At 35.2% G+C, this 27,572-nt stretch overlaps 2 protein-coding genes across 2 annotated transcripts; one reads left to right on the forward strand and one right to left on the reverse strand.

Moving 5' to 3' along the window:
- Window positions 1-1,620: 1,620 nt before the first annotated feature.
- smu1a (SMU1 DNA replication regulator and spliceosomal factor a) lies at window positions 1,621-8,893 on the forward strand. Its single transcript, XM_051128454.1, has 12 exons — window positions 1,621-1,765; window positions 2,233-2,443; window positions 2,565-2,717; window positions 5,466-5,576; window positions 5,692-5,820; window positions 5,908-6,027; window positions 6,124-6,240; window positions 7,508-7,635; window positions 7,715-7,841; window positions 7,936-8,103; window positions 8,216-8,368; window positions 8,503-8,893. The coding sequence occupies exons 1-12, from the start codon at window positions 1,740-1,742 to the stop codon at window positions 8,599-8,601; spliced, it is 1,542 nt and encodes a 513-aa protein (XP_050984411.1). The 5' UTR covers window positions 1,621-1,739; the 3' UTR covers window positions 8,602-8,893.
- Window positions 8,894-10,632: 1,739 nt separating this feature from the next.
- On the reverse strand, window positions 10,633-27,357 carry elp1 (elongator acetyltransferase complex subunit 1). The gene is made up of 37 exons (XM_051128306.1): window positions 27,223-27,357; window positions 26,694-26,873; window positions 26,420-26,572; window positions 26,215-26,296; window positions 24,619-24,699; window positions 24,442-24,527; window positions 24,188-24,287; window positions 23,793-23,883; window positions 23,542-23,665; window positions 23,360-23,453; window positions 22,939-23,169; window positions 22,615-22,785; window positions 22,455-22,539; window positions 21,451-21,606; window positions 21,150-21,256; window positions 20,913-21,016; window positions 20,779-20,832; window positions 20,567-20,672; window positions 18,959-19,074; window positions 18,792-18,865; window positions 18,605-18,683; window positions 18,402-18,481; window positions 18,182-18,319; window positions 17,940-18,025; window positions 17,705-17,853; window positions 15,746-15,869; window positions 15,537-15,634; window positions 15,179-15,380; window positions 15,035-15,096; window positions 14,875-14,937; window positions 13,617-13,677; window positions 13,405-13,518; window positions 12,846-12,957; window positions 12,608-12,735; window positions 12,081-12,232; window positions 10,861-10,936; window positions 10,633-10,779 (listed from the first exon to the last, which is right to left on the reverse strand). The coding sequence occupies exons 2-37, from the start codon at window positions 26,841-26,843 to the stop codon at window positions 10,712-10,714; spliced, it is 3,957 nt and encodes a 1,318-aa protein (XP_050984263.1). The 5' UTR covers window positions 26,844-26,873; window positions 27,223-27,357; the 3' UTR covers window positions 10,633-10,711.
- Window positions 27,358-27,572: the final 215 nt, after the last annotated feature.

The following is a 27,572-nucleotide window of genomic DNA, read 5'->3' on the forward strand; positions in this document are numbered from 1 at the left end:
TTCAGGTTCGAGTCGTTCGTTCATCATGTGACAACCCCATAAGATGAACGAACGACTCGAAACAGGTGAACTAAATCCAGTACAGAACCTAATAGGATGTTGCACATGCGCAACTGAATGAATCACTCCCCCGAGACGATTCGTTCAAAATGAACGAATCGTTCAAGAACGATCCATCACTAATTCGTGGCATCGTGAACGTGCATCCCAGAGCCTGTGCTACAGGAACTTTTGTGCTTAAAAAGTATACAAATTTTTATTTTTGAAAAAAAAGACTGATCGTTTTGCTAGATAAGATAGAAAGTAAATGTCTTTTATGTGAAATATCTTATTCAGGTCAGTACTAAATAAAAAATAACATGCATGTTGTATGATCCCTCTCATTTTGGTAAAATAATTAACATTTTGCAGATTCTGCAAGGAGTATGTAAACTTTTAACTTCAACTGTTAACTCAGAATTGTGAGAAAAAGAAAAATTGTGAGGTGAAAACCCACAGTTACCTTTCTTATTTCTTTATTTCGTGGCGGAAACAGGTTTCATTAGTTCAAACATTTCGAAGTACCGAATAGAGTCCCTATTCCCACATTCTCTTTTCTCAGGATGTGAGTGGTGTGACTGTTACCAATGATGAACAGGCTCATAAGTCCAGAATAATATATTAGCTAGAAACAATACCTCTGGTGCTGGCTCATAATAAAAAACTGCCCACTGTAGCCCTCAATCTATCTGTCACCTCATATTGACTAGTTCATAATGGACTCAAAACAGATATTGAGGTATTGTCGCTATTTTCAAAATGCCACAGCCCTGTTACTTTTAGTCCCGGTGTTTAATGGCAGGCATTGAAATAGTAATCGCGAGAAGAACGAATGCACACTCGGGTGCAAATCACACAGGTCTGTTTTCTGTGGTAGGCCTGGATTTGGCACATTAATAAGAATGAAGAAGTAAGTGTGTTGTTTGGTGGTGGGCAATTAGATTTGCAGCAGTGAGCAGCTTTTTTTGGGCAGTTAAATGCCCGTGGCGTTGTGCCCTCATAACAGACCAGCATGTGAGGCTGATGCAGCAATAAACGCTTTAACCTTGAGAGACCTTCACTCGCAGGAGCGGGAATAAAAGCGTCGTTTTGGCGCCCCCTACAGACAAACATGGAACTGCAGCTAATTACGTGAACAATCAGAAACGATGCATAGAGAAGATGATAATGGCACACCGGCCCTAGACAGAGCCTGAAATACAAAACATGCAATCACAGCAGGATTTTTCAAGTGCTTATGATCATTAGAGCCCGTGTTCAGATAGAGGACTCTTACTCCAGACTAATTTAGACTATCTTGGTGGAAAAATTAAATGGCATCGATTGGATAGATGAGACATAATCATAATAACCATTTAACCTTAATGTTACATATGAAAAGGACAAACTGAGTTTTTTTAATAAAATAAAATGTAATATTTTTTAAAGGAAGAATAAGTGACGTGAATGTTCGCAGTTTTTTAGTATATCTTTGTTTCATTAGGTAGTATAATATTTTTTTTCCATTACCAGATTAACGTTTGTGAATATAAAACTAAAACCAAGTTCTATTATAATTTAGAAAATGGTCATAGCCGCTAGATGTCGCTGTTGTGTTTAGTTCACATGTATTCAGAGCAGTAGAAGAAGACGCGTGTGTTGTTCCTGTCGTGGTGTGTCTTCAGTTTCTCACCGCACATCAATATTATCATTTTTCAAAAATGTCTATTGAAATAGAGTCAGCAGAGTAAGTGAATTAAATTGTGTGTTTTCAAACATGACATGCATGCATAATTGTGCAGTTTAAGCGAGCACGTCTAATTTACAGCTGTTTTTTTGCGCTGTTTGTTTCTCTAGCTAACTGTGTTAGCATTATCAATAGCTTGTTTTGCACACAGCTTAGATATTAAACGTAGCTTTTCTGTTTTATAGTTTTTGTATTTAGTTAGTTAGTTAGTATCTTGCCTAGTTTTAGTAGCAAAGGCAGTCCTGTATGTTATTATTTATTTATAAACATGTTTAGAAGAGCAATTTTGTGTATCATTGATGTCATATGTGTTCTGTATCACAATACAAGAAAATTTTTAGACATTGCTGTTTTATTTATTTGCTTGTTTTTGGTGAAAAATCCCTTTTGTAAGCATTACTTATAACTGAACTGCCCTCCACAGTCTTTCAAAGTACTAAAAGTCTTCTTTCGTCACATTTTCCCAGCGTTATTCGTCTGATCATGCAGTACCTGAAGGAAAACAACTTGCATCGGACTTTAGCAACACTCCAGGAGGAGACGACAGTGTCTCTCAACACTGTGGACAGTATTGAGAGTTTTGTGGCAGATATCAACAGTGGTCACTGGGACACTGTGCTTCAGGCTATACAGTCCCTCAAACTCCCTGACAAAACCCTCATTGACCTTTACGAACAGGTGAGAGTTGGATAAAATCTGAATTTTAATAATTTGGCTGTGATGGTGTGGCTCATTTTTAACATTGATTGATTTGTGAATAACTGGACACGTTATAAGTGGTTTTGTTGTATTTTTGCAGGTTGTTCTTGAGCTGATTGAACTCCGAGAGCTGGGAGCCGCCAGATCTTTGTTGAGGCAGACTGACCCCATGATCATGCTGAAACAAACCCAACCTGAGCGATACATCCACCTGGAGAATCTTCTAGCACGCTCGTACTTTGACCCCAGAGAGGTAAGAGATCTAAAACAACGCACTTCACAAAAACATAGCAGTTTTTAGGATAGTTCACCCAAAAATAAAAATTCTGTCATTAATTACTTACAGTCATGTTGTTCCAAACCCGTAAGACCTTTGTTCATCTTTGGAACACAAATTAAGATATTAAGAAATAAGATTAAGAAATCTGAGAGCTCTCTGACCCTCCATAAACAGCAAGGGTCCATCCAAGTTCAAGGTCCAGAAAGGTACCAAGAACGTTAACAAAATAGTCCATGTGACATCAGTGGTTCAACTAATTTTATGAAGCTACGAAAATACTTTTTTGTGCGCAAAAAAACAACTTTATTCAACGATTCTTCTCCTCTGCGTCACCCTAGTGCAGGGATGCCCAACCCTGTTCCTGGAGATCGACTTTCCTGCAGAGTTTAGTTCCAACCCTAATCAAACACACCTGTCTGTAATTATCAAGTGCTCCTTGAGATCTGCAGGAAAGTCGATCTCCAGGACCAGGGTTGAGCACCCCTTCCCTAGTGCCAGTTTGGAAAGTATCAGGATGCATGTGTGTGCTGTCTTTTGAGCGTAAACAAAGCGTGGCGCACACGTTCTACGTCAACAGCACAACGTGCATGCATTGTTTACATACAGAAGCAAGTGCATGCATGCATCGTGATACTCTCCAAAATGGCGGTTAGGGTGATGCAGAGGAGAAGAACTGTTGAATAAAGTCATTATCTTTGTTTTTGTTTTTTGCTTTTTGCACAAAAAGTATTTCGTCATAGCTTCGTAAAATTATGGTTGAGCCACTTATGTCACACTTGACCTATTTTAATGACATCCTTACTACGTTTCGGTGCTTTGACCGTGATAAGACCCTTTCTGTCTATAGAGGGTCAGAGGGCTCTCGGATTTCATCAGAAATATTTAAATTTGTGTTCCGAAGATGAACGAAGGCCTTACAGGTTTGGAACAACATGAGGGTGAGTAATTAATGACAGAATTTTCATTTTTGGGTGAACTATCCCTTTAAAGTTAAATGCAAAATCCAAATCCAAAATCATCCAAATCATTCTTCCACAGAGTAAAAAGTTTACAGATTTATAATGACATGAGAGGGAGTAAATGATGACAGAATTTTCATTTTTTCGGTGGACTGTCCTAGTAATTTCTTCAGTTGTGAGAGTTAAATACTCAAGCTTTTATTTTGGCAAAAAGGTTTACAAATGCGTTTCATTACAAATCTAGTGAAACTCTGTAGTCATTTGTCCATAAACATGTTGAGAATTATTCTAATGTAAAAAAATAAAGCATAACAGGTGCACACTGAGTTTCCAAATGCATGTTAAACTCACAGCAGCATTTACTGTGATGTGAGGCTATAAAAACTCTGGGACATGAGCTGCTCAGTGAACACGGTGCCGCATTTTGTTCTTTAACATGCAGAGCTAGTCGCTTTAATTGAATTGCAGCTTTTTGTGTTTTAAGAAGCGCACTAAACCATATCATGATTTTGAGTTTAGTTTGATTGCCAAACAGTGGTGCTTTTATGTTTCATGTAAAGGTAGAGATTTTGGACTATCGTCTCTATTGGACTATCGTGGACTATTGCGGTTACACGCTTATGTGATGTTGCTTGCCTACGTGGTCACAAAACGTGTCATTTGCATGCATTTTTAAGCGCTGCAGTTTAAAAACAGGTCATTTTAAGCTGTTGAAATGCAATCAGCAGCAAAAGAGAACTCATTTTGCTATATGTGTACGCTCTCTGTGAAACTGAGTGCTTTCACTGCTCTTGACTAAATCACTTTTGTAACTTTAATTTAGAAAAAAGATATTAAGAAGAAATTTATATTTAATTTACACAGTGAATATGCCGTGTTTTATACATTTGATTACCTCGTACAGTGTATGTAGTTAGTTCTTATTCTTATTTAATCTTTCTTCAGTGAGCTTGAGGTTTTTTGTTAGGCTAGTATTAGCTTTTTATGGAAGCCTGTTTCTGCCACTGAATAAAAAAAATAGGTAATTGCGGGTAATTGACTTTTCTCGCAATTTTGAGTTTACATCTTGCAATTCTGACTTTTTTTCTCAGAACTGTGAGATGTAAACGCACAGTTGTGAGTTATAAAGTCACATTTGCAGGATATAAACTCAATTCTGACTTTTTTTCTCGCAGTTGCGAGTTTGTATCACACAATTCTGACTTCGTTTCTCAGAATTGCAAGTTTATGTCTCGGAATTCTGACTTTATTTCTCAGAATTGCACATTTATATCTCGGAATTCTGACTTTATAACTCGCAGTTGCGAGTTTATATCTCAGAATTCTGAGAAAAAAGTCAGAATTGTGAGAAGTCGCAATATTTTTTCATTTATTTATTTTTTATTCAATGGCGGAAACGGGCTTCCATAGTTTTTTGACGCTGGTTTAAATTATTAAAAAAACTTTTTAGGGAAATCTAACATTTTGATATCATAAAGACCTTATTTAAAGCAAAAACAATTATATTGTGATATATCATTACAGTGAAATAAAAGTACTCATATCATGTTATAAGATTTTGGTCATATCGTCCATTTCTAATGAGAAGTATAAAATATTTTTGGTTTATGAAGAAACCAAAGATTGTGGTATAGATTCGATTGTGGCTAGGTAATTAATGCAAAACTCTGGTTTATGTACAGTGGTGGCCAAAATTATTAGAACACGTCATTATATTCTTCTCCATTCTGTGTAATTTCTGACCTGACATATTTATATTTAGGCCTATCCTGATGGCAGCAGTAAGGAGAAGCGCAGAGCAGCTATAGCTCAGGCTCTTGCTGGTGAGGTCAGTGTGGTACCACCGTCACGTCTGATGGCTCTGCTTGGACAGGTGAGCTAAACTTCCCTTGCAATGGGATGTTAGTGTAGTAATGAATCAGCCATTGTACACTGATCTCAGAATAGTTCACATTACTGTAGTTGATGGTCTTTCTCTGTCTCTTAAGTCTCTGAAGTGGCAGCAGCATCAGGGTCTTCTGCCTCCTGGTATGACCATTGATTTGTTCAGAGGTAAAGCAGCTGTAAAGGATGTGGAGGAGGAGCGATTCCCCACTCAGCTGGCCAGACACATCAAGGTACAAGAATAAGTCTCTGGCATCCACAGTAACATGAGATGCAATGGAGATTTCTTACTCACCTCAGTGTGTGTTTTTTCATTATAGTTTGGTCAGAAGTCTCACGTCGAGTGCTCACGCTTCTCTCCTGATGGCCAGTATCTGGTTACCGGATCCGTGGACGGATTTATTGAAGTGTGGAACTTCACTACGGGAAAAATCAGAAAGGTCTGTGAATCTGCACTGGGACTTATGCATTTGCGTTTGTAGTAATCGTTTTTGTGTGTTTAATCATGGATTGCGTGTCTTGTGTGTTTTGGACAGGATCTGAAGTATCAGGCTCAGGATAACTTCATGATGATGGATGACGCAGTCCTGTGCATGTCTTTCAGTCGGGACACTGAAATGTTGGCCACAGGAGCACAGGATGGCAAGATTAAGGTCTCACACATGCTATACTAAAATTAGACAAATTAATAAAACCTTCAGAAGTGCTTATTAATAATTTGTTTAACACAGAGATGGCCAAAATTGGCCCCTGATGCCCTTTAATTTGGCCCAGCATGCCATATCACATAACTGGGGGAAAAAAGAGGAAAAAAAAAGTATTTTAAGTCAATCTTAATTTCTTATTATTATTACTAATTTTGTATTCAAATGTAGAGAATGTGAGCGATCAGATATAAATCTAAAAACAACAACAACAATAATAAGAAGAAGAATAATAATAGTAATAATAATATAGTTAAATGTAGTGTTATGAATATTTTATATTAATAATAACATTAATAATTATTAATATTAGTATTTTTTTTATTTTACAATGTTTTATATTAATAATACCTTTAATTATTATTAATGTCTTTATATTATGTTATTATTAAGTGTTTATTAATAATTTAAATTAGGTTTAATTTTAGATATTTTCGTCTTACGTTTTTGTCATATATTCGTTTTTAAACATTTCTGCAGTTTTTTTTTTTTTACATGTCTAAAAATGTTTTATATTAACATTAATTATTAGTAGTATTTTTATATTATTAATATTGTGTTATAAATAGTGTTTTTATTAATATTTTGAATTAGTTTTTATTTTTTTATATTTTCATTTTGTTTTTGTCATATATTAGTTTTAAACATTTCTAGTTTATTTTTAATTGTTACATGCCAATACAATGTTTTATAATAATATTAATTATTAATATTTTATATTATTGTTTTTATTAATATTTTGAATTAGGTTTTTTTGTCATATAAATTAATTTTTTAAAAAAAACATGTCTGTACAGTTTTACATGTCTATACAGATTTTTGTTTGTTTTATTTATTTTGTATAAAAATGCACGTACATAACCTATTTAAAAAATATTTTTAAACAATTTTTAGTATTAATATTTTACAGTAATATAATTATTGATATATTTAAAAAAATATTTTTTATATTTTAAGTGTTTTTATTAATATTTTGAATTTGTTTTTTATTTTAGATTTTCACGTTAAAGTTTTTAAAGTGTTTTTTTTTTTTTTTTTTTTTTTTTTTTTAAACGTCTTTGCAAGTTTTTTATTCTGTTTTGTTTTATTTTGTGTAAAATGCATTTACATAGCCCATTTAAAAATCTTTTTAAAAAAATACCATTTTTAGATAATTTAAAAATATGATACAAAAAAAATAAATAAATGAGTGGATTGTGTTGGTCTTTTTTTTCAGGTGTGGAAGATCCAGAGCGGTCAGTGTCTGCGGCGATATGAACGTGCTCACAGTAAAGGCGTCACCTGTATCAGCTTCAGTAAAGACAGCAGTCAGATTCTTTCTGCATCCTTTGATCAGACCATTAAGTGAGCATCTCTTTTCTCTGTCCTCAGCATCTACAAAAACCACAGCACATTTAACTTACGCTTGTTTTTTTTTCATCAGAATTCATGGATTAAAATCAGGCAAGTCTTTGAAGGAGTTCAGAGGTCATTCTTCGTTTGTGAACGATGCCACACTTACTCCCGACGGTCATCATATCATTAGTGCCTCATCTGATGGAACTGTGAAGGTACAATCAACTTTCAGTGTTAAATCTTGACTCTCTCAAGTGAAGTCTCATAAAATATAACTTGTGGTTTGGTTTTACATTTTCTTTTTCCCAGATCTGGAACGTGAAGACCACAGAATGCACCAGCACGTTCAAATCTTTGGGAACGTCTGCGGGAACGGACATCACTGTTAACAACGTGATCCAGCTTCCTAAAAACCCTGAGCATTTTGTTGTGTGTAACCGATCCAACACTGTGGTCATCATGAACATGCAGGGCCAGGTGAGGAAATTAAGTGTGTTGTGAATGAAAAAGGAGATGGGAATATTCAAATTGTGTCGGCCTGTGCCTTATGAATCTCTTAGAAATGTCCTTATGGTTTGTCCTGTTGCAGATTGTGAGGAGTTTCAGCTCCGGTAAGAGAGAGGGAGGTGATTTTGTGTGCTGTTCTTTGTCTCCACGTGGCGAGTGGATCTACTGTGTCGGAGAAGACTTTGTGCTTTACTGTTTCAGCACAGTCACAGGCAAACTAGAGAGAACCCTGACCGTAAGCCATCTCTCCCTTCATATACCTTTCTTTATTAAATCCTTTATAATTTTAAATAATTAATTTTTTAAATATATATTATAGTCAATATATATTATAACGGGACAATCATGAATGTTTTTCTTTCCCCACAGGTTCATGAGAAGGATGTCATTGGTATTGCTCACCACCCACACCAGAATTTGATCGCCACATACAGTGAGGATGGGCTCCTCAAACTCTGGAAGCCGTAACCACACAGATGTGATGTAATATGGGGATTTGGATTGGTTGGGGCGGGCAGAAGAACACAATTAGAACATGTACTTTTTAACCTGGTTTTGTACATACCTGTTTTTTTTTAATGCAGTGGATTCAATTTTCCAATTCTTTTTCACGGACTTAAATTTGGCAAATGGAAGCATCTGTAATTTATAGTAACAAGTTTTTCTTTTGATCCAATGTTCGATCATTTTTAGTTTTTTTTTTTTTTTGTTTTTTTTGTCAGTCTCTTCCTTTGTCTCACAATTAAAGCATTTGACCACATGTTGTGTCTTGCACACTGAAAAGCTAGAAGTGTTGATTAAAAAAAAAAAAAATCAGATGGAATCACATCTAAGTCGCTACCAGTCAAAAGTTTTTGAACAGTAAGATTTTTAATGAAGTCTGTTCTGCTCACTAAGCCTGCATGTATTTAATCCAAAATACAGCAAAAGCAGTAACACTGTGAAATATTTTTTACTATTTAAAATAACTGTTTTCTATTTGAATATGTTTTAAAATGTAATTTATTCCTGTGATAAAATCTAAATTTTTTGCATCATTACTCCAGTCACATGATCCTTCAGAAATCATTCTATTATGTTATTATTATAAATATTTAAAACAGTTGAGAACATTTTCAGGTTTTCTTAATGAATAGAAAGCAGGGTTCCCATGCGTCCTGGAAATAAGGATCATGTGACTGAAGTAATGATGCTAAAAATTCGGCTTTAAAATCACAGGAATAAATTATATTTTAAAATATATTCAAATAGAAAACAGTTATGGTAGAAGTTCATGTTATTCTCTCCATCCCTACAAAAACTGACTGATTAAACTTAGTTTTACCTAACAAAAAGAGGAACGTGGGTTAGGTTGGATTATGGGTCTACCATTTCAGTTGTCTTGGTTTTTACATTTATCCTAACAGTTAAATATATAGAGGGAGAGAGAGAGTCACACATTCAAATTGCTCTGAACCTATGAGAATAAATATGATTTAAAGGAGAAGGCCACTTCCAAAACAAAGATTCACATATAATGTACTCACCCCATTGTCATCCAAGATGTTCATGTCTTTTTTTCTTCAGTCGTAAAGAAATTGTTTTTTGAGGAAAACATTTCAGCATTTTTTCCATATAATGGACTGATATGGTGCCCCGATTTTAAACTTTCAAAATGCAGTTTAAATGCGGCTTCAAACGATCTCAAATGAGGTTGTAAACAATCTCAGCTAAGGAAGAAGGGTCTTATCTAGCAATACGATCGGTTATTTTCATAAAAAAATACAATTTAAATACGTTTTTTTCTCAAACTCTCATCTTTCCTTTCTCTCCTTGAACTCTGTGTATTCTGGCTCAAGACAGTTAGAGTATGTTAAAAAACTCCAATCATATTTTCTCCCTCAACTTCCAAAAATCATTTCAAAATCATCCTACATCACTGCAGAAGTACCGACCCAGTCTTTGCAAAGTGAACATGCAAAGAAGATCAAACACCCTTAACAAAAAAGGTAAAACAGCGATATAGGACGATTTTGAAGTTGAGGGAGAACATGAGATGGGAGTTTTTCGACATACTCTAACTGTCATGAACCGGAACAAAAACAGTTTAGGCAGAGTAAGACAAGACGAGCGTTTGACATTGATCACATTTTTATAAGTATATAAATTGTATTATTTTTATGAAAATAACAGATCATTATGCTAGATAAGACCCTTCTTCCTCAGCTAAGATCGTTTACAACCGCATTTGGGATCGTTTGAAGCTGCATTTAAACTGCATTTTGGAAGTTCAAAATCAGGGCACCATATCAGTCCATTATATGAAGAAAAATGCTGAAATGTTTTCCTCAAAAAATAATTTCTTTATGACTGAAGAAAGAAAGACATGAACATCTTGGATGACAATGGGGTGAGTACATTACATGTGAATCTTTGTTTTGGAATTGGACTTCTCCAAATAATTAGACTAAATGATAACTATAGCTATCAAATGAAGCTCAAAAGACAATAAGTGTTTTATAATTTTTTATTCTTCCGTAATATCCCATAAAATACATTTTATTTGCATAAAATTACCAAAACACTAAAGACATGCAAACTATTTGAGAATGCTGAGTTTCCACTTGACAGTGTTCCTCATCTTTGGAGTAGTCAGGACTTCCGTGCCTGAGGAGTGAACAGGGTTATTATAATTATGAGTTTAAAATGGATCACATGAATGAAAGCATCCTCACTGAAAGTACTCACCTTGCTGGGGCACAGCAGGTCTCTGCTGCTGAAATGATGCCATAATGCTATTAGCTGTTGAGTTTGGACCTGTGAGCTGGAGAGAGAAGAAATAATTCAAGACTTTAACATGCAAGTTTAAGCAAAATAAACAAGCACCAAGTGCTACTGTAATTTACTGTTAAAAAATGGGCTTTGGCAAATATATAAACAAAAAAGTACCTTTTAGATCCTAATTCTAATTAAGACAAATAAGCATAGAAAACCAAATCACAAGAAACCTTGACTAACATGGTAAATATATTTGAAAACTAAACAAATAATAAGACAAACATGTAACCTGTTCTTTAAAAGGGTCATCGGATGCCCATTTTCCACAAGTTGATATGATTCTTTAGGGTCTTAATGAAAAGTCTATAATATACTTTGGTTAAAAATTTTCAATGGTAGCATAAAACAACACCTTTTTTACCTTGTCAAAATGAGCTGTGCAAAAATCATCCCATTCTGAGGGATTGTTCCTTTAAATGCAAATGAGCTCTGCTCGCCCCGCCCCTCTCTTCTCTCTGTGGAGTGACGAGCCTGTTTACTTTAGCTGCATGTAGCCACTAAACTTCCTCACTACCACGTTATAAGGAAAGGTGATCGCAAAGATTCATTAAAAAAAACCCTTATACTCACTTCTGCTGTAGGTGAAGCTGGATCACAAATGATTCGCGCAAAGATAGACGGATTTGTGTAGATCGGGAGCTGCATTCCCTTCACAAACAAACGTAATCTACTGCATCTTCAGCAGCTCAGATGTCGGGAGTAAATGACGACCACTATGTTCATTATTACATCCAGCAACACAACACCTCAATCGCTCAATCAGAGATATTCTTGTCTAACTTACATTCCTGCTTCGGCATCGAAACAATTGAGGTTGGACTGTTACAGCTGATCTGAGGTAAGACGCTCATGTCGATCAACTATTGTGGGAGTGGCCTCTGTTGGTGTGACGCCACAACGACAGGCATCTGAGAGCGGCTCAATTTGAAAAAGTGGATATTATTTTTACAGATTAATTAAAAACCACTGCATGGACATACACTGCCAACACACATTAATGTTCAAACAACATGAAAAAGTGAACTTTGCATCCGATGACCCCTTTAAGAAAAATCTGAGTATCAGTTACATTAATCTCAAATTCTATATTCAAAAAAAAAAAAAAAAAAAATGGAGTGTGTATGACTCACAGGAGCTTGGCCCTGCTGCAGGTTCTCAGTCCAGATCTCAGGAAGGGCCGTTTCCATGAGCTGAAGCAGCTCACCGTAGTCTCTCTGCAGGCTGCTGGCCGGACCATCGAACTGGAAGAGCACCAGAGCCTTAAGCAGGCTGTGGACTTCCTCTGCAGGGTCAGACAAGAACAATCTTCAGTGTGAATCTCATGTTGTGCATACACATACAGAACACAGCTTCATAAGGATACTAATCAGATTCATGTAAATTCTGTATACATATATATATACATATATATACATATACATTTTTTTATATATACTTACTTATTCCGACTTGTAACTGTATATTTTCCGATATTATATAAGTATTTCCCATTTGGCCCTTCATATATAAATATTATATGCTTGTATGTATGCATGTATGTATGTATAATATAATATAATATATATATATATAAAATATAATACACAAATGTATGTATGAGTGTATAACAATGCTTTCCAGTATTATGTGTATTTGTTATTCGGTGTCCTAAGCTCACCTCTCATCTTATCAACAACGGTGATGATTTGAATAAGTGCGTTCATGAGGGCGATGTCCTCGAATGGGCTTCCCTCCTTCAGGCTGTATTTCTTCCCCTCTGCTTTCCTACGATTTTTAGACGACCTCCTGCAGATCAGTTAACAAAGTTCAACCTCAACATCTGAGCTGCTGACAGGTCATGACACACTAAAACAGTGAAGTGTTTGTGTGTTTATGTTAGCAGTGATGTCACTCACGATGAAATGCGAGAGTTGCTGCGTGAGTATTTTGAGCCAAGATGGCTGCCGGTCAAGACGCTGCTGGCCTCTGAGTAGAGCTCAGCGTCTGCACAGTCAGGGCCATCCTCATCTGAAACACAAAGCGACTGTCAGTGAGCAACAGGAAGTAGTTTAAAACCAAAAGTGTACTACTGATCACTGAACATTTCATGAGATTTAGTAAAACAATAAAAAAGTACTATAATATCAAAGCTCTCTTAAAAAAAAAAAAAAACAAAAACAAAAAAAAAAAGGTAACACTTTACAATAAGCTCCATTAGTTAACATGAACTAAGAACAAAAAATACTTCTACAGCATTTATTACGCACTGTGAACAAACAATGAACAAATGTATTTTTCTTAACTAACATAAACAAAGATTATTAGTGTAATAAATGTATTTAAAAAAATATTCAAGAAATAATCAGTGAAATTATTTTTAAAAATTAAAAAAAAAAAAAAAAAAAAAAAGACACACCCAGTATCTACAACAAAAAATTAATGATATAAACGGATCTGATTAATACTTTTTTTTACCAAATAATTCCAGTCTGGCCTTGGCTTTGAGTTCTCGGACCACAGCAAGGCGGTTTTTATGACGGATGAACAAAGCCTTCTGGGACTCCAGGAAAGACGTCTGATTACTGTGAGCTACAGGTAACCATATTTACAGGATTACAAGACCCAGCACAAAATAAATATAACATAAACAGGTCAATGACAAAAGAAATAAAGATATGATGGTTTACCATCTAGAAGAGCAGACTTCAGATCAGTCTCAATGATATCCTGTCTGTTGTACAAATAAATCTGAAATAAGAGATAACACAAATTAATTAAATATTACAGACATTAGTATTCAATTTATTATTAGTATTATTCGGTCATTAAAAATAAAAAGCCATGAAATAATATATATTCACACTACCTGTCAAAAGTTTTTGAACAGTAAGATTTTTATGTTGTTTAAAGAAGTCTCTTTTGCTCACCAAGCCTGCATTTATTTGATCCAAAATACAGTAAAAGCAGTAATATTGTGAAATATTTTTACTATTTAAAATAGCTGCTTTCTATTTGAATATATTTTAAAATGTAATTTATTTCTGTGATCAAAGACAATTTTTAGCATCATTACTCCAGTCTTCAGTGCCACATGATCCTTCAGAAATCATTCTAATATGCTGATTTGCTGTTCAGGAAACATTATTATTATTATTAATAATAATTGAAAGTGGATCGAAAGTGGTGATAAAGACATTTATAATGTTACAAAAGATTTCTATTTCAGATAAAAGCTGTTCTTCTGAACTTTCTATTCATCAAAGAAACATGAAAAAAAATTCAATTCAGCTGTTTTCAAAATAATAATAACAATAATAATAATAATAATTTTGACCAGCAAATTAGCATATTAGAATGATTTCTGAAGGATCATGTGACACTGAAGACTAGAGTAACGATGCTAAAAATTCAGCTTTGAAATCACTGGAATAAATGACATTTTAAGATCTATTCAAATAGAAAACAGTTATTTTAAATAGTAAAAATACTATAAAAATATATAAGTTTACTGTTTTTGCTGTACTTTGGATCAAATAAATGCAGGCTTGGTGAGAAGAAGAGCCTTCCTTAAAATGCATTAAAAATCACACTGTCCAAAAACTTTTGACTTGTAGTGTAAATATGAAATTATTTTTTAAATAAAATTATACTCTAATTAAGAAACTAAAACTGGCACTAGGTGGCGGTAAATGTCTTTATGAATAAGTCATTGAGCAATTCATTCATTCATTTATTCATTCGATTTGTGCAAAATAGTGATTCATTCAGCAATTTAATAATGGTTCTCTTTATAAATGGGCTATTGAATTTACCCGATTCGTGACATCAAAGTACCACGGGAGCTATAGAGAGCAGATGACTCCGTATGCTTTCGAATCACTCTCGTGGTACTTTGATGATGATAATAACTGGTAAAGGAGGACACAGATGAAAGAACAGTCTCACCAATCTCAGCGCTTCTTCCCATGCAGCTCCCTGTATCAGAGCAGAGATGGCCTCTTCACAATCCTGACAACACACAAGTATGAGCAGACAACAGTATTGTAGAGTCTTGTTTGAACCAGATGAGAACAAAACAACGACGACTATGAAATATGTAGTGTACCATAGCATACTGTTCCAAACACAGGGCGGCTTCTGTGTGCCTTCTGGCCTCTAGAAGTTTCTCTGAAAACATCAGACATATAACATGGCTTAAGGATATTGATCATCTCAGTAGGAAACACGTGTACATGACAGAGATCTCTACCTGCCAGGTCTCGGGCAAGCAGTGCAAGCTGTTCAGGTGGTAATGGGATGTGTGTTGCCACAGCGAGGGCATTTCTCCAGCTTGTACAGCTGACGAAGGCCTGCAGGGCACGGGCGTTCTCTCCACATCGCCAGAGTAACAGTCCCGCCTGCTCCGCCTGCTGCTGCTCAACTAGATGCTCGGCATAGGCCACGCTCAGGGTCTGATGACATCACAGGGGTCAAGGGTCAAGATCATGTAATCATTGCGACATTACCACACAAGCTAAATATTTAAATCAGTTCTGCTGTTGCTTTATAGGTAATATTTTTGTTTGCAAAATTCAGGCAAATATGGAGCTTTATAACATATAACTTGCCTTGTATTGCTCACTGTCTGAAGGATAGAGCTCAAGAGCATCACTGTACAGTCTCTGATCCTTTACCAAGTTTAACACCTCTGTGAAGTGTTCTTTACCTGAAAAATATGAGGTAGAACATGAGAACCAAACAGATGGTGAAAGGGAGTAAATAAAATCAGAGGAAATTTGCTGTTGGATTGCTCATGGATGTCGAACAGGGTTCTTACCACACTTGCTGAGGTGATGTAAGGCCTTCCTGTATCTCTTGAGGTGTTTATCGATAGTGTAGCGCTGGTAGTTCGGCTCCAGGGTTTTCAGCATGTTCAGAAATGGCAAGTACTCTTTAGGATCCTACATGTTTGAGGAAAAAAAAAAAAAAAAAAAAAAAAAAGAAATATAAACCACTGCAAAACAGTGTCTACAAAAGACGTGCTAAAACTAGACCAATTTCACTGTCAGAAAAGCTGTCTACATGGGAAATGTCTGTTGTAGTGTTACAATGCAATTTCGATTAATGGCCAATTTCTATTTGCAATATATTTCAATTTCTATTTACAAAATGTACATTCATTTTTATAATATAAAATAATGCAACTGCAATTTTTTTCCCCATTTTCAATATTATATTTTTTTAATATAACAAAACAATGTGCAATGGCTACTTATCTGTAAAATTATGAATTTTATTTATTTATTTTTTTTACTAACTTGTATTTGTATTTCATACAAATTTTGTATGTGAAATGATGAATATATAATAATATATAATATAATATAATATATTATATAATAATTTATTTGAAATTATGAAATTGTGTTTATTGTATTTTATTAGTTATATTAATAACATAACACTTTAATAATATAAATTTCTAAATTAAATTTATTCTGTATTTACTGAATTGTATTTGTTCAACTTGTATTATATAAAAAATGTAATAAAGCAATACAAATATTACAAATGGCAGCTTATATATAAAAAATAAAAATATATATTTATTTAATATATTCAAAAAAAATTATATAATATAATATAATATGAAGTTATGAAATTGTATTTATTGAATTTTATTAGTTATATTAATATAAAACTATAATACTATACATTTCTAAATTAAATTCATTATTTACTGAACTGCATTTGTTCAATGTGTAATATAATAATTTAATAAAGAAATACAAATATTAAAAATGGCAGCTATGTGAAAATATTTTCTTTATTTAATATGTTTTTAAAAATGTACATAATATAATATAATTATGAATTTATGAAATTGTATTTATTGAATTGTATTAGTTATATTAATAACATAATATAACACTATAATACTATAAATTTCTCAATTAAATTCATTATGTATTTACTGAATAATATTGTTCATCTTGTAATATACAATAATTTAATAAAGTTATACAAATATTAGAAAAGGCAGCTCATATGTGAAAACTAATTTTATTCATTACTTTAATTTACTTTAAATGGTTCACCAAAAAAATTTAAATTACCACATGATTTATTCAACCTGAAACCATCCTAGCTGTATACGACATTCTTCTTTCAGACAAATTAGTTATACTCAAAAAGGTGTCCTTGCTCTTCCAAGCTTTATAATGCCAGTGAATGTCTGTTGATTTTTAGAAGTCCAATAAAGTGCATCCATCCGTCAAAAAATGTACTCCACATGGCTTCAAGAGGTTAATAAAGGCCTCTTTAAGTGAAATTTTTTCTTTATAAATCTCTGTACAAACCTTTAGTGTTCATCACCATGTTAACCTACATCCTACGTCATCTGCTGGAACGTCACTCTCTTGTGAAAGACTGTACGACAGTTGGCATAACATAGAAATTATGGTTTATAACATTTTAAATATGGATCATTTTTATTACACAAACACATTGCTTCATTTAAGAAGGCCTTTATTAACCCCCAGAGCCATGTGGAGTACTTTTTATGATATATATATATATATGCACTTGCACTTCAATATCTCAACAGCCATTCACTGCCATTATAAAGCCTGAAGGAGCCAAGACACTTTTTCATATAACTCCAATTGTACTAATCTAAAAGAAGAAAGTCATATACACCTAGGAAGCCTTGAGGGTGAGTAAACCATGGGGTAATTTTCATTTTTGAGTGAACTATCCCTTTAAGATACATCAAGGTTGGAATCCTCCAACTGACCTTCTGGGATTTTTCAGCCACCATGAGCACTAGGTCAAAATCGTAGGTGCCGAGGGAGTGTTCATACAGCTCATTCACGTTGACGAGGAAGAGAAGATACTTCAGGGCTTCCTCTGCGCTCACACTGTTGCTGCCACTTGGTGGGTTCACTAAGCACAAAAACACACAGATGTAATGGACACATAATTGAACCCATTTTCTTATTAGGCTTTATTAGGAGTGCAACAAGACTCACCTCGTAACTCATGGACCTTCTGTAGAGCGATTTCCAGTTCAGGTGTAGTTTTTCTCACATGTGATGTCAGAATACATAAACAATACCTGTGTACAGATGAAAGCATCTTAGAGGAGGAAGATCAGGGCTTGATGTACATCAAGTGCGAAATGTAATCTTATCTCATTCGAGAAGTAGAAAAGCTATACTACACTTCCTGCAACTTATGAGACATAAGTAACATTTCTAAATGAGGAACTGACTTCTGCGGGTCGAGAGTCTCCATTGTTGCCCGTAAAGCATCACAGACGATGTCCACCTTCTTTCCTCCTTTACCTGAGACAGAACTGGAGGCTGAGCGTGAAGGACATTGGTACATTGTTGTAGTGGTGTCTTCCTCTCTAAGAATGGAAAAATACTTAAATTAAAAACAAAAAGAGCATCAAAAGAGATTTAATCAATGCCTCTGCATTAAAGGCTTACTTGAGTTCAGTGAGGAACAAGTTGATGTAGTTAATGGAGTCGATCTGACTCAGGAACATCTCAATGTTGTCAAGAAACACCTGTGAGAGGAATCATGGGATGGGAATTCACTATTAACTGAAAAAGAAATTCAATCCATGGTATAGAAGAAAGTGTTTAGATGTTATTGTAAAAGGAAATGACAACAGAGTGAGGTCACTCACAGTTGGATTGTGGTCATAAATGAGGTTGAGGTTGATCCGCAGCTTCCTCATGCACTCGAAAGCATCTTTAAATCTGAGACTGAAACAAACAACACAGCAAAATGATTCAAATCAATTTCCTTCAAAAAAGGTCAGTATTCTTTTTGTATATGTAGCATTGACTGGTGATTTTCTAAATGCAAAATACCCATCAAGCCACTTTCTGAGCTGAGCAAGCACAAGAGCTCGATGATGGATGGTTTCCAGATTCCCTCGTGGCATCTGAAAAACAAACAAATCAACAGTTGAAATCAAATTTTCTTTCACAATAAATAATCATATGAACATGAACAAAAAGAACCATGTTCTGTTCACCTGCAGGATGAGTCTGGTGTCCTGAGGAACCACAGAAACGATACGAGAGCCTCGTTCTACCTTTCGTACAGTCTCATCATTCTGATTAGCTTCTGAGCTCAGAGCTGACTGCAGACCTGCACGGGACACCAATAACATCATACATGTATATTTACATCTAAATATTTCTATATTTATGAAATACATGTCGCATTAACATTGTATTACAATACAGTGCTGTTTAAAAGTTTGGGATTGTTTCTTAGGCTTATCAAGGCTGCATTTCTTCTATAACAAAAATACAGTAATAACTGTAATATTGCAAAATATTATTACAACTTTTAATATTTACAAATGTAATTTATTTTAGCACAGTGTAACATCATCCTTCAGAAATCATTCTAATATGCTGATTTGGTGTCTCAAGAAACATTTTTTATTATCGTCAATGAAAAAATTGTGCTGCTTAATATTTTTGTGGAAACTGATGCATTTTTATGCATCAGGATTCTTTGATGAAAAGAAAGTTTGAATAAACAGCATTTTTTAATCAATTTAACGCATCCTTACTAAATAAAAGTATAAAAAATAATTGTACTGATCCACTTTTGAATGGTAGCGAATAATATACACTGTCATTCAAAAGTTTGGGATCAGTAAGATTTTTAATGCTTTCTTAATGAAGTTTCTTATGCTCATAAAGGCTGCATTGATTTGATCAAAAATCCAGAAAAAAACTGTAATATTGTGAAATATTATTTCAGTGCAAAATAACTGATTTCTATTTAAATATATTTTTAAATATAACTTATTCCTGTGATGCAAATCTACATTTTCAGCATCATTACTCAAGTCTTCAGTGTCACATGATCTTTCAGAAATCATGCTGGTTTATTATTGATGCTGGAAACAGTTGTGCTGTTTAATATTTTGTTGGAGCCTGTGATACTTTTTTCAGAATTCTTTAATAAATTAAAAGTCAAAAAACATTTATTTAAAACAAAAGCATTTATTTAAAATATAAATCTTTTGTAACAATATAAATCATATTGTTTTATTATTTATTGTTTATATTACAATATACACTACTTTATAAAAGTTTGTGGTCAGTATATATTTTTTTCATTTTTTTTAAAGAAATTAATACTTTTATTCTGCAAGGACATGTTTAATTGATCAAAAGTGATAACAAAGACTTATATTGTTAGAAAATATTTCTATTTTAAAGAAATGCTGTTCTTTTTATTCAAAGAATCCTGAATCACAGGTTCCAAAAAAATTATAATGCAGCACAACTGTTTACAACATTAATAATAAAAGTAATAAATTAACATATTAGAATGATTTTTGAGGGATGATGTGACACTGAATACACATGGAGTAATGGCTGATAAAAAAACTCATCACATAAATTATATTTTAAAATATATTAAAACAGAAAACCATTATTTTAAAATCTAATAATATTTTAAAATATTCACTTTTCTTGTATTTTTAATGAAGTAAATGCAGTAAATGCAGCAACTCTTCTGCAAGCAAATCTTACTGATCCCAAACTTTTGAATGGCAGTGTACTTTTTATAATATATATATTAACTTATTTTATCTCTATGATGCATTTACATGTACCTTTAATAGAAAGCGTGCTGAGGTTGAGACAGTGGCACATGTGAGAGTGTGTGGTGAGCAGGAGGAAGTCGTCATAAACTACAAACGAGGAGATATTGGAGGCCACCTGTGAAAGAGACACTCCGGTAACCACCTGGCAGGAATTTGGCACTAACACACTAAATGTAACGTAATCTATATCCTTATATCATTTTTGGGGTCCTCACACTTACCAGTGAATCGCCGATGTACAGGTGAGATCTCTCTGTAAGGCCTATCAAATGTTCCTATTAAAAGACAAATACATATGAAGGATTTATTAAAAGTGAAGGGCAAAGCATGATGGATGGAGACTATATATATTTACCTCTCCGCTGAGGGTACATAGTGCCGTCTGAACACAAGGCCGGGGAAAGTTGATGGTATTACCAGAAGAATCCTTCCATTCTGTTAGACTGAGCTCTGATGAGTCTATAAGGAAAATTCTAGCATTAACAGAAGTCCTTCTATGTGTGATTGATTAAAAAAAAAAACACAAAACAAGTGATAAAATCTGTGTAGTAGCCAAATTCAGTTTCTGTTATAATTAGTCAGTCCGACAGACCCATGTGAACTTTTCGGATCTGTCCGTCATCAAGTTGCAGGGTCACGGTGCCACTTCTGAGGCTGTGACACAAACTGATCACAAAACCATCCACTGGAACGTCTGACCTGAGAAATGACCAACACCAAAATTTTAAGAAAAAGAGACTGCATCAAGTGCAAAGTTTAAAAAATTCAAGTTGTAACAATTCCCAGCCCCTGAGCTAATGTCTATGCTCATTAGATCAGTCTGTCTTTGCGTGAGCAGCGCTGAATACAAATATGGACAAGACCAGAGGAGTTTGTTATTTTAGCGACAGTACCTGATCTCCAGCGTGTCCTTGGGGTCCTGGCTGTCTAAAGGGGTGAGTTTCAGCAGACGGGTCATGCGTCTTCCGTGGGCCACAGCCAAAAACAAATCCTCACTTAACCACAGCAGCAAGCGCAGCGTCAGAGGTTCCTCCTGAACCATGGCGATCCTGTAGACGCAGAGAAAACATCTGCATCAGAATACATGCATCAGAAGTAGTGACATTCTGAATAAATATGCTTGCCTGAATGAGAAATTGACAGAAAAAAATGAGCAAAAAAATCCATAAAATGTGAGAAAATAAAATACAATAAAATAAAATAATGACAGTAAACACAGTAAATGTAATATACTGTTTGTAGACCACAAAAGTAAGATTTTTTGATGGGGGTCATCGGATGCTAAATTCACTTTTAATTAATCTGTAAAAATCCATGCAGTGGTTTTTAATTAATCTGTAAAAATAACATCCCCTTTTTCAAATCGAGCCATTGTCAGATGCCTGTCATTGTGGCGATCGCCTTTCCTAATAATGTGCTAGTTAGCAAGTTTAGCGGCTAAACGTGGCTAAATGTGGCTAAAGTAAACAGGCTCGTCACTCCACAGAGAAAAGAGAGGGGCGGGGCGAGCAGAGCTAATTTGAATTTAAAGCAGCCTCGACCAGAATGGGATGATTTTTGCAGAGCTGATTTTGGCAAGGTAAAAAGGGTGTTGTTTTACACTACCATTGAGAAGTATATTATAAACTTTTCATTAAGACCCTAAAGAATCATATCAACTTGTGGAAAATGGGCATCCGATGACCCCTTTAAAAAAATAAATACCTTTATTCAGCAAATAATGCATTCAATTGATCAACAGTGGCATTTATAATGTTACAAAAAAAGGTAATTGCTTTTTCAGCAACTTGTTCAGCTACACTACCATTCAAATAACATTAATTATTTAGTGACACTTTCTTGTTAAATAAAGATTGGAGAAACAATCAACAGTCAAACTCAAAAAAATCATCTGTACCTGTAAGTCTTTCTTAAGACTAATGGTGCTGAGATGACTTTAAAGCCGGCTACCCCAGATACACCTCCATTTTCAACTCCACCACCTGAATATAAGAAATGCAATTGAGAAATCCTAAACAACGTAATGTTTGAATCAAAATTCAAATTACATGACTCACCTTGACCATACACATAAATATGCCCGTCGGCCGTGAGAGCAGCCAGCTCATTGGTCCTCTGGGCTTGAGAATGGAAGGTGACCAAGTTGACTGGAACAGGAAGTTGAAGTTCAAAAGCACACATAGGTGGAGGGATCACACACTGGCGGAATGTCGTCACCAGGACTTTTTCTGCAAAACACGTTAGTTAAATAAACTGAAATCATTCTCTCTCAAAAACCTTTTTTACTCAATAAATGATTTAAAACTAAATCTTAGATACAGTGTCTATGTATTAAAGTAGATTTATCAATTATTCTTAAGTTAGACAATGGCCACGCCTACCTCCATCAATCACTGCCACATTGGCATTGTCACAGCAATCTGTACCATGACTGCGCTGTGTGCTCCAGCCCCAGTCGTAGGTGTAGCTCGCCCATCCTCGAGTCAAGAGGTGGAGACGCAAGGGCTTCTCTGGATCCCAACACACACACACTGGAGCCCTGAGGGGCTCATTGCCAAAATGCAAACTCTGCTTTAGATACCAGTGGTAATTCCCAACTGTCCACAGCTGAACTGTGAAAGAAAGAGGTCAGATGTTTAAAACAAAAAGATGGAGTTCATGTAGAGTAGTATTTACTGAGCATATATTTATGCAATTCAATTGCAGCCTTTGCAATTTGATAACCATGCAGCCCTAATTAGCAACACTGATCGTTACTGGACCCATCAGGGAATATGCAAAGCAGTCTGATTTGCATCTTACTGTATGTGTTGGGATGGTCGTTCTCTCCAGGTTTCAGGTCCTCCATCCAAACAGCCAAAACAGTAGAGTCGCTGTTCCACAGCAGCTCCTTCACCTGAGAAAAACACACAAACCATCAGCATGCACCTTTACTTATATTTCAGATCTTTGACAATAACATATACAGAGGAGCTAAGATTTACCTTGACCTGTTCCTTTCCAAAAGGCAGAGTAAAATCTCCATGCAACAGGCCGTTCTTTTCCATAAACACCACATTGTGTTTGTTAGGGTGCCGCTGTGTTGAAGCGATCAGGCTGCCAGAGGGTCTAGAAGAAAAAAATCCATTGGTGTCAGTTCTCATCACATCTGTAAGACTCAAAACTAAGTCAAAAGAAAACGAAAGGTAAAAACAAAACAAAGAGACGAAGTTAAAAGACATTCAGAATATCTTACTTCCAGCAGAGAGGCTGTTCCAGACCGTTTACAACCTCGCTGGTGGCCTGCAGGACACACTCTCGGTTCCAGATTCGAACCTTTCGAGCACCTGAAATGAAAAGCAGCTATATTTTACATTCACATTAATGTATTTGGCAGACACTATCATCCAAAGTGACTTTCAAGATACACATTTTATCAGTTCTTACATACTTTGCCAATCAAACACAAGACCTTGGTGTTGTTAGTGTGGTTTATTTGCGTTCTGAAGGTTTTATGGGTTTGGAATGATAAAAGGGGGGAGTAATTCATTAATTTTTGGGTGAACTATCCCTTTGAGCTACAGGAATGATGTATAATATTAACCGTCACAACTTTTAATGTAATTGAAATTAACAAAGTAAAATTCTCACCTGTCTGAGGACAAACAGCACTGACAGCAAAGAATTGCCCATCACCACGCCAAGTGATTCTTGGCTTCCTGTCATCCCATGGCAGGGCAGGCTGCACTTCCTGTGAAAATAGATAACTAGGTGAGAAGAAGGACCATATTCAAACAAGGCTGAAATGCCAGTGACCTGCTGATGATCCTCAGGTCAGTATCATACTTCCTATCTGTCGGTTGATTTGGTAAAGCAGAACAATGCTAAACTGAACAAAAACCTACCGCTGCTTTCCGCTGGGCGGCCTGTTTGCCCTCAGAGCCATGAAACTGAGTCTCCTTCTTCCCCCAACCCACTGTGATGAACTTATCTGATGCACAGAAAAAAAAATGGCCAGTCAGTCACAGTAGCCACCTGCATGAAAGCATGATATTAAGAGGTAATTGAATACTGAATTATACCTTCGCCAAAGTCATCCTGATTGATCGCCACCTCGGTTATCGGCTCAAAGTCCTTGGTCATCATGATAATGGTCTCCTGACCTGACATACAAACAGACACAATGAGAAAGAATGAAACCGCATTACACCCTTCGAAATGGATATACAAGACCAGTCAAAAGTTTTTGGACAGTAAGATTTAAAAATTTTTTAAAGTTTCTTTTGCTCACCAAGCCTGCCTCTATTTGATGCAAAGTACAGCAAAGACAGTAAAATTTGGAAATATTTTTGCTATTTAAAATAACTGTTTTCTATTTGTATTTGTAATATATTTTAAAATCTAATTTATTCCTGTGATTACAAATGATTACAAAATTTGTCTAACATTTTTATTTAACAAAAATAAGATTTATTGAATGAACTACGGTTTATGAGCTGTTTTCCTTGTGGGGCCTGAAAAGTCAAAAGTTTTACCTTTTGGATGTGTGTGTGGAGACATTTGGTCTTCCCAAAACCAACACTTGCATGCACACAATCTGTGTCTGTGTGCCAAATTACCTAAATGATGCCCCTTATTTAGGGATGTGGGTCATTGTCAAAAATTCTATAATATTTTGGGGGGGGGGTTTTGTTGATAACAATAATTAATATTATAATTAAGTGTGTTTATCAGCTGGTTTAGGCTTGTCATGGATAAATAAATATATGATAAATACGGCAGGTGTCTGTTTTAATAAATGCTTCATTGAATCTTTCAATCAAACAATTCTTTTAAAATGGCTGATTCGATTGGGATCAAAGCAAGTTGACTGTCTTCACTGAATAATCGGCTCACTCAACTCGTTCAAAAAAAGACTCCTTCAGGATATATTCGCGCAACAGCTCTGCTCCGGCTTCGTTTGGAACTATTTAATTAATTTAATTTCCAAAAGAGGAAAAAAGACAAAACGTGTCTAAAATGTAACTCACTCAATTAACTTCTTACTTGTCTGTTGAACTGCTATATATAATTACTTTAACATTAGCAATCTCTCACACTTGCTGATTCTTGTGTGATGTTACTTAACTATATCATACAAAGATAAAAAAACTGTCACAGGAATATTTTTCCTTTCATTATTTGAATTATAGAGGCATTCTAACTGCATTCTAATTGGCTTCATCATGCAATGAATGCTTTTGGACTTTTTAAAGAACGTCAGAAGTTGCACTTAAAATATTTTCCGCGAAAAATGATGACAACATGCGTAAGCAAGCATGCAGCTCCTTATTACCAAGCTCTGATTGGCCAATCACCGTTATTTACATTACAAATTATTATACGTAGAGAATTTTATCATTTGCACGATAGGTTTTACAGAATACACAGCATTTTAATCTAAAAAGGATGGTAAGCGGAGATGGTGGTTCTACTGAGGGGATGCTTTTTGTATTTTTTTTTTTTTAAACACGGGGGATGTCATCCCCCCGTATCCCCCCTCAATTTGAGCCCTGCACACAAGTACTAAAACCTTGACTGAAAGTAAAAATAGATACAAATAAAACTAAATCAAAATATTAATGAAAACTATAATAATATCTCAAGGATATTAAAATAGCACTGCTAGTGATACAGACCTGTGGTCAGAGTCACGAGCTCTTGATCTGGGCTCCACGTCATGCCAGTTAGACCGCTTTCCACACTGCCAACACATTCTAACTGTGAGACAGAAATTAATATTGTTCATTAGAAAGTACAACAAGAACACATAGACTTTACAGATTCATTTTGCAATCATTTTTAAATCAATCATCAAGCCATTTAGAACAAATGGATGATCACCTGACTGGTGTTGAGGTTGTAGAGAATGACATCACCATTGGCAGTGGCCACACACACTGACTCCTGATCTGGCAGATCTTGTATCGCCACCACAACTCCACTACCGTCCTCTGGGAGATAGCCCTCTGCCGTCAGCGAAACCTCTTTATAAACCTACAAAAGCACAATATACAGCAAGATTAATATAAACTAATTTTGTACAGAGACAGTGTACCAAAGTATACCTTTCTGGGATTTGAACTTCTATGAAAACATTAATTTATTCTAGGAATACCTCTTCGGTCCGAGGGTCGAATTCTGTGATGGCAAGCTCAGAGGCCACCAGTACAGTTCCAGTCTCACTCCTGATGGTGAAACACTGTGGGGATCCCAGGATAGAAAGATCCACACATCTGAAGCGCTGCAGCAGACTGAGGTTTCTCATTTTGGGCAGATGCTTTCAACAAGATGAGATCTGAAACAGTTTTGTACTTTATGTTAGACTAATTGATTTGATGGCAATCACTAAAATAAGACATCCTGTCAACTTTAAATGTAGTGAAGTGTTTCCATGGTACTGAGTGATTACCATATTGATGTACCATGCTATTTACATGATGGTACTAAAACGTAATTCCAAAAATACCAGGGAAAATGTCCAAAACACACGTTAAACAAATACTTTCAACATCAGAATAATTCTTATGATTACAAAATACAAAAGAAACTGGCACAAATCAAGACAGCGTATGTCTGAAAGATGTACGCCGCAAATCTAACGTTAGTTGTTTTTATATAAAGACATAACAATTAGTAATACTTACCTTGCCGCGTTTTGTCTCCTTTTTATATGAGGTAAATTATCATTTGCGGCATATACATTCACAACAGATGCACGTTGTTGTCAGTGCAGCCTCAACTCTGACATCGTAGAAAAAATGGCAGTGTGTGGTGATGCGGGCAAGCGCGCACTCTGCCGTCGTGGAGGAAACAGCGTAGACGTTAGATTCATTTTTGTGAATCGGTTCTTTTGAATCGGTTCTCTAAAGAACCGGTTGAAAAATCAAGCCTGCGATTCAAACATCCCGGCGTGTCATAACACATGCTCCAGAAGTTTCACTGTCCGAGAGCCTTCGTAAAGTCATGTGTTCACATATTTTAATGTTTTTTAAGT

This window comes from Labeo rohita, chromosome 14 (assembly GCF_022985175.1).
Source record: "Labeo rohita strain BAU-BD-2019 chromosome 14, IGBB_LRoh.1.0, whole genome shotgun sequence".
Classification (NCBI taxonomy): domain Eukaryota; kingdom Metazoa; phylum Chordata; class Actinopteri; order Cypriniformes; family Cyprinidae; genus Labeo; species Labeo rohita.